This window comes from Ostrea edulis, chromosome 7 (genome assembly GCF_947568905.1).
Source record: "Ostrea edulis chromosome 7, xbOstEdul1.1, whole genome shotgun sequence".
NCBI lineage: Eukaryota > Metazoa > Mollusca > Bivalvia > Ostreida > Ostreidae > Ostrea > Ostrea edulis.
In genome coordinates this window covers 6614765-6623418 of record NC_079170.1, presented here as the reverse complement: position 1 = coordinate 6623418, position 8654 = coordinate 6614765, and the positions used below count along the sequence as shown (strand labels likewise).

The window sequence follows — 8654 nt, the reverse complement described above, 5'->3', positions numbered from 1 at the left end:
CCTATAAAGATGGAACAAAGACATATTTATATTTTGTTATTAGTCATCCAAAAATTATTGTACGCACAAGTACTCTGAAGTTGATATCAAAAAGATTCTGGAGTTCCTCAATGACAGTTTTCATGAAGTCAGGTCTTCCAGCAGTTTTGGAATTCCTATGGTCACGAATCGTGCTTCATTGTTACCTGACCTGTTTTGATACTCTTACAAGGTAGACTTTATGCAAAAGTTTCTCTATGAGAAGAAAACATTTCTTGCTAATGTGGCTTTCAACTCAACATTTAGATATATCGACGACGATTTATCAATTTAAATACTAATTTTCATTCATACATTGATTTCATACTCGTATACTAGTGAACTCGAAATAAAATACACCACAGAGCATTCCACATTTCCTTCGTACTTAGATATTTCATTAAGATAGATTGTAATGGCAAATTAACAACTCAACTTTATGACAAATGAGATGACTTAAGCATCTCCATCGTCAACTTTCAATATCTGTGTAGCAATATTCCAGGGGTCCATGTTTTCCCAACTCTTTATTTTTCAATTCCTTATAGGAGTTATGAGGTGGGTCACTTTCCCTTATCTTAAATTTTCACTATCACCTGCAGGAACAAGTCAAGATAACGAATAATGATCAATCTTTCAATTCTTACAAAATATGGTCTTTATATCTCTCAACTGATTTGATACGCAAGATAATATTGCACCATATGAAGCTCATCTCGACATTAGTTTAGGGAAACCACTAGTACATGAAATACTATTTTACTCTGATACCAATACGTTCCTTAGTGATTTCGCCCATATTCGCTCAGACTCTGCAGCATGCATTGTACCTAATTCTCGTTTTAATTCAGAGGCTTCTCCTGGGTGGACAAAAGAGGGAAATGACATTCACGCAAACAAAAGTAACAATGCCATTTTTGGATATCAGAATCAGATCTTCCAACAGTCTGTTCACCGCCGCGATGGAGTAGAGGGTAGAGCGTTCACCCCGCATGGGGAAGGCCGGGGTTCGAATCACGGCTGCAACAGATCTAAGTCGTTAAAAAAGGTAGTGACAGTTCCATCGCCAAACGCTCGGCATCAGGTATGAATGTCACGGGTCCTCGGAGATGACCTTAAAAATGGACGTCCCGTGTCACAGTAGGTGTGGCACGCTAAAGAACCCTCACTGCTTAATAACCGTAAGCGTCGAACATAGGCCTAAATTTGAAACCCTTCGTCGGTCTTTGTGACGTCTCTATATGAGTGAAAAATTCTCGAGTGAGACGTTAAACAAAATACAATCAATCAATCAATCCAAAAGTCTATAGGAATTCCCATAGACACGAATCGTGTTTCTTTGCTAGCTGATCTGTTTTTATATTCATATGAAGCATAATTTATTCAGAAACTTCTGCGAGAGAAGAAAAAATCTCTTGCTGCGACCTTCAATATGACATTTAGATATATTGACAACATTTTATCCATTAACAATAATAACTTTCATTCATATGTTGATTTGATATATCCCTGTGAGCTCGAAATAAAAGACACCACAGAGTCATCCACGTTTGCTTCATACTTAGATATTTTATTGAAGGTAGATATTAAAGGTATATTACCAACTCAACTTTATGAGAAACGGAATGATGTCAGCTTTTCGATCGTCAACTTCCCAGATTTATATACACTATAGCTATATTCCATTATCAACTGCATATGGTGATTATATCTCTCAACTGATTCGATGCGCAAGATCTTGTTCTGCATATGGTCAGTTTTTAAATCGAGGCAAGCTACTGACACACATGTTGATGGTGCGGGAGTTTCAACAGTTTCGTTTAAAGTCAGCATTTCGCAAAATCAATACCCTTTATATCGATCTAGTTTGCCAATACAACATATCATTGGGTCAAATGCTCTCTGGGGTGTTTCAAACCGATTGGTAGACTGTTCTTGGCACACTGATTTTGACCACGGATAACTCCACATACCTGATCAAGACATAGGGGCTCACGGGGTGTGTGACCGGTCGACAGGGGATGCTTATTCCTCCTAGGCACTTAATCTCACCTCTAGTGTGTCTAGGGGTCCGTGTGTTCCCAAGTATCGATTTTGTTTTGCTTCTATGACTTATGAGATTGATAACTGTTCGTTATCCTCACCTTTCATAGGAACCTGTAAAAACAACTGTTTACATTGTTACAGTACTACAAATAAATTCAATTCTTAGAATATACGGTTTAAGTTTATTTTCAAAAACATCTAATGAACTTTCAAATCGAAGATTCAGAGGGAGGCAGCTGCATAAAATTGATTGCTGGGGACACATCGAATCGTGTTTCTTCATACCGTTCAGTACGAGTGTGTGGGTTTAGAAGGGATAACGGATCCACAGTGTTCGCTGAGGAGGTAGTCTTGAACCAGTTCCTGGATGTATGCTGGAGCTAATCCATGTAAAACCTTGACAGTATTTAACAGGATTTTATATTTCTACCAATATGTAACAGGTAACCAGTGATATATGCCCCTAAATATTATGTGTAATTGTTTAAATCGTCATTTATTTCCTAATAGATACCTTTTGTAGACCAAATGTGTAATTCGATATTTTGTCAGATTACCTTCTTACTGTACTAGGTATCCATAAATGCTTCCATCCTCATTTATCATGTGAAAGAGTAGTAATTAATAGTTATAACACTGATTGTACTTTAATTACAGCATGTTTGTAGTCTATATTGGACTATGTTGGTCTATGTTGGACTACAGTACACATGCACTTCTGCACATCGATCAATCCTTCAAGGAACATAAAACTAAGATACACAAGAGGCGGGACCATGTGCCCAGGATGAGCAAGCATAGCCCGTCGACCAGTCACACCCGCCGTGAGCTCTGTATAGTTATACATTAGACAGTATACTAGTGGTTATGTGCCCCTATATTTGCTGATTATATTGATACTGTGTTGGTCTAAGGCGTTATCAAAATAAACATATGATTTATCATTCACTTTGATAGCAATAGTTGACATTAAAACATCTGCTAGTATCAATGTGGCAAAATAATGGAGGAACCAAAATATTTACTGTTGTTGTTGCTATGGATATTCACTGTCCAGGTAGGCCAATCAGATAATCCATCTTTCTTCTAAAAATTTACTTCAATACATGTTGACATACAACATACTAGAAAAACCGATAAAGAAGGTTGAGAAGTTGCAAAGGTAATGATAGAAAGGGGATGAATTATTTTGCCTGATAATATTTCTACATTTTATATATTCATCAATTGGATGGATTTCAGATCGCCGTCTTAGAATCTTGGAATAAGAATTATTAAGCTTGCAAATTGTATACGTTAAACAAAGTAAGGTTCTCAACGTAATATAGACCTTTGTTAACCTCATGCTTCTTGGTAGCGTGTTTATGCATGACAGGGACTTTATTTTTGCCTTCACGGGGGTGCCTTAATTCTAATATTTCTCATTGGTTTCAATACCACTAGACCGTTTAATAACCCCTGTTAGCGCAATGATATCAACCAGAAATTCACCATTGGATATTATAGTTTATCTCATATATTTTAGTTATCATTGGAAATCTTATCCATTTTATAGATTTATGATTGATGTCATTTAGTGAAGCGAATATTTAGTAACTTCCTGGTATAATGCTCATATGTTTTATCCAAGCTATACGTACTGAAAAATATCAAGTGTAGAATTACTCTGATATTGATGTCATTGATGTCATTAATTTTCATGTTATAGATCAGATTTGATACCCAGGTGGGACAGTCAAAATTTAATCCTTTGTAATAGTGATAAAATATCCCCTTTCACTTCTTGATTTTCTCGGTCCCCATATGACCCAATATTATACATGTTATTATGTAACTACGTCAACAATAAACCAAACAACAACACCCCCCCCAAAAAAAAAAACCCCAACAGTAATACACGACTACGAAGGGTGGCGACATTAATCTTGGAGATATTGGAAACAAGTTTATGTTTCTACAGATTTTGGTTTGAACATGTTTTATTGGTATACAACCAAAGAGATCGGACACAAGTTCAGACAATTTATCGGTTCCTTTCCTTAGCTAAATCACATAACTGTTGAGTGAAATAATATTACCCAATTGTTGTCCAAGTGAAATCATTATATAAACTAAATCTGCAAGATTTAGCTTTTAACTTGTGTATAGCAGGAAAAATATCTAGAGTCAGCTTTAAAGACATTTCTTACTGCCTTAGAGTTAAAATAAAAGATTCATATATTGTATATTTGAATAAGTCTAAATAGACGGTTGAAAAGATTGTTTCGAACTATTTGAGTATTTTTCATATACATTAAAGCAATGATATGATTTTTACAAGAATAGAAAGAACACCAATGCCACATGTATTTTGTCCTAATCAATTATAACAAAGTACACAATGCTTTCCTTGAGTATATATGTTTATTATAATTATATTTATATAGCATTATTCCATTATCACCTGTGTATGGTGTTTATATATCTCAACTAACTTTCTTATGAATAATAAAAGCGTTAGAAAGTTTACACTGTAGGTATATGATACAAATGTCTGTTGAATGGTGTCAAGAAAAGTGCTGAGTCACACTTATGTTCACATACTTACTCCTCCTAGGCACCTGATCCCACCTCTGGTGTGTCCAGGGGTTCGTGTTTGCCCGACTATCTATTTTGTATTGCTTGTAGGAGTTATGAGATTGATCACTGTTCGTTATCTTCACCTTTCATGTATGTACGGATATTTTTCCTTCCATTGTTGATGCTAGAATAACAACTTTCAATAAAAGTCTGAAATATATTAAATGTTGTACTTCAAGTTTATGGTATGAATGACTAAAGGATTCAGTAAATGTAATGAAATTCCAATGCATAAGTAAAATCTGATAAAGACTGATTTGTGACACTGATAAAAAAAATCTAGTAAGCAAAAAGGGAAATCGAATAACTCGTATCAATAAATCCGTGTGTGACAGCTGATATCTTTGTGCCCAAAACTGTAACAGTGCAGATGTTGTCAGATTATATGTTATGTAAAGATGTTAAATACATACATATTTAAGGTTTTCTTCTGGGTATATTCCATTATATTCTCTGCTTCAACTAATTCTTTGTGTAGATGTAGTTTAGGGGAAGTCAACTTACCTACTTCCTTGCAAACTGAAATATATTTGTGTACTGTTTAACTTCATCCATCACTCAGTACATCTTAGTATGTGAAAGGATGAACTACAGATATTATATTTATATACACTTTATAAGCTTACGTATATGGTAATAATATTTGTCATACGACATAAAAGCTTCAATCATCACTAAAATAATTGCGATTACGAAACTGCAAACAATATAAGAGTTGCTTTATCAAAAATATAGAAGAAAGAGAGAGAGAGGGGGGGGGTGTATAATATATTAAATTGGTCACTATGTAATCTAATATAATACCAGTATATTTGCTTTAGGGTGTAAATATGCAAGAATGAAATATGATTTTTTTTAAACATTTGCTAAATCAAACAGAAAACCAAGACCTGATATGTTTCATCGGGTCGTGCTAAAATAAGAGATAGTTAGATACAAATGTTTTTGTTAGAGAAATGACATTTTTCCGCCACAGAATTTAATGTCGTTAACATTTAAGGGAAAGCATGGTCAAACACGAACCATAATTCAAATGGCATTGAACAGGAATCCTTTCATTTGAATGAAAATTGTCGATGGTATTAAAAGAATAAATTTCATTTAAATGGAATTTCAGTTTTAATATTAGTAAACAGTCCAATGATACATATGAACAAACTTGCAGTCTATAGAAATATATTTCCACACTTCCCGTCTCATTTGTACAAACTCCGCTAAAATCTTGGATTGGTGTTGTGAATTCGAAAACGATTTACTCAGATATCCCTGATATCATCGTGTCATTGTAATCAATTTCGTAACCCCTATAAGGATATATAAAATAGAGAGTTGGGCGAACTCAGACCCCTGGATATGCCAGAGGTGGGATCAAGTGCCTAGGAGGAATTAACACCCCCTGAGGACTGGTCACATCCGCCGTGAGCATTACATATTGATCAGGTAAACGGGATAATCCGTAATCATAATCAGTGTGCCAAGAACGGCCTAAGAATCAGTATGCAAGGTGAAGATAACGAACAGTGATCAATCTCATAACTCCTACAAGCAATACAAAATAGATAGTTGGGCAAACACGGACCCCTGGACACACCAGAGGTGGGATCAGGTGCCTAGGAGGAGTAAGCATCCCCTGTTGATCGGTCACATCCGCCGTGAGCCCCATATCCTGATCAGGTAAACGGAGTTATCCGCAGTCAAAATCAGTATGCCAAGAACGGCTTAACAATCGGTATAAAACACGTCAGACAGCTTTTGACCTCTTGAGATCTACTACGTATTATTGTATAAGAGTGAACAAGCAGTGGATATAATGTACCATATCGCAGCATTAACAGTCAATACTTACACTGACATGAATCCTCATGAGCTATATTTCATTTAATCCTGTCCGCCATACTTCTTTTTACATATCCCGTTTATCTTTACCGGGATTTATCTAACATATGTTTCACACCAAAGTGATTTTCCAGCATCTCGTATATTTATCAATTCAAATCAGCTTTAAAGCTGTACGATCCGATGTCCGTCTTTTATTTTTGTACATAATTACTTTACAGCAGATTAATTACTTTTCACAGTTATTAACTCTCCTTAGTTACATGCTTGAAAACATTTTCATATAAAAGAAAACATTGAGAAGATAGTAGCAGGTACACATAGATTATACATTGTTTGTTAGCCGTCTATAAATAGCCATTTACAAAACACGGACAAGTCACGGATGTACGGAAATAGAAAAAATAGTACGTGATTGATTGATTGAATATTGTTTAACGTAGTTCCACACTCCTGTGACGTCATAAGATTTTGCAAAGTCAATAATTTAATGACTGGAACATAAATTTTGTTGGAGTCTTTTCCAATAGTTATTGTAAAAAATCTTGTTAGCCATAAAAATATTTCTAAAGTCTTAGTTATATTTGAATAGTCAATGATGTGTTTCAAAATATTGAATCCAAGGACAATAACTCTGTTTTCATTAAATTATTTATCAAGTCCATTATGCAATAGATTTCCTATATTTTTCACAAACATTTTACCAAGGTGATAAAGAATTATTATCTGTGTCTTTTCATGAAATTACATAAAATTTTAATCCATGAGTGGTTTTCAATAGCTCAGTTGTATGGTGCCAGACTTAGGTTTTTTATGGGGGTATACATACTCTGGAAGCTATAGATTTGAAATTATTAAGGACAGGTATGGATTTTTTTCATAAATAACTATAACAGATGTACATCTACTAATATAAACAGAAAAAATGATATGTAAACCATGCTATAAGGAAATTGTGTCCATATTTGTTTTGTTTTTTTTTAACATTTTGGAGAATAAGGCTAATTCAATAATTTTGCACTTATTATACTAAAACTTGATGAACATATTGAAAATGACATGTGTTTTAGTTATTGACATGTTTCCTGATAAATAAATGTAATTTAAATTTTTTCTTTTGTTTTTATTTTAAAATAACAACAGATAACTGTTTCCAATGAATTTCATAAAAATCTACATAGGGGTACATTACTTCAGTAGTGTCTGTAATGAAAATGAATATGGAAATCCTTAACTAATTTGCCTTTTCTCATTACTCTGAATGTTAATCTACTGATTCCAAACAAAAAAAATACTACCTAAACCCCAAAAATCCAGGACTGAGGACCCACCTTAAATAGCCCCACGCGGGTCAGAGGAATCCCAACATGAGGCATGTAAATCAAACGCAACAGCCTGACTTTAAGACTGCGAGAGCGTAAAACAACGAGTTACTAAGAGGTGTTTGATATCTATATTTCTCTTAAACTTCTGACACGGTACTGTTGTAACAAAATATACAGCTTTACAGCCCAGTAGCTAAGTACTTCGTTATTAGCTTGAAAATACGGATGTATATTTAATTGCTGTGATAAAGTTTAGAAATTTATTTCAAAATTAAGGATTATCTCCCTCGTGCATAGCTCTTATCCTTAGATGAATTTAACTCCATTTTTTGGCACTCAATTTCCCCCTAAAATAGCTCTTATGGCCTACAAGTTTACTGTTATTTCGGATTTCAAACATTTCGGTTGAGCATCACTGAAGAGACATTATTTGTCGAAATGCGCATCTGGTGCATCAAAATTGATACCGTATAAGTTCTACAATAAGATCACTGAAAGTCTGAACTGAACACGTAACTGTTACTTGAAATTGCCGAGTGCCGATTGTTTGTAAACAACGATTTAAGGAGGTACTCTACATCGTCATAATGGCTAAGTTCAAACATGGATGGAAATATGAATATCAGTAATATTTGCCTATTCATTTAAACAATCATCGCCTAGCTGAGTAGCTTAGTAGGTTAGCACGTGGACTACTGAACTGTAAATTGCTGGATCTAGTCCAGCAGGGGTTTTAAATTTTTTCCAGATGAAATAATGTATCCCATGTCGTACAGCCTCATAAATACGAACGTCTATATACTTTTGTTT

The 8654-nt window shown here is 34.6% G+C and overlaps 1 protein-coding gene across 1 annotated transcript in view; it reads left to right on the top strand.

Annotated features, from left to right (window-relative positions):
- The first annotated feature begins 3011 nt into the window (after window positions 1–3011).
- LOC125656766 (fibropellin-1-like) overlaps window positions 3012–8654 on the top strand; it is a 31435-nt gene continuing 25792 nt past the window's right edge. Inside the window, exon 1 of the mRNA XM_056143148.1 lies at window positions 3012–3121. Coding sequence (XP_055999123.1) covers window positions 3068–3121 — 54 coding nt within the window. The 5' untranslated portion in view covers window positions 3012–3067. The remainder of the gene's footprint in view (window positions 3122–8654) is intronic.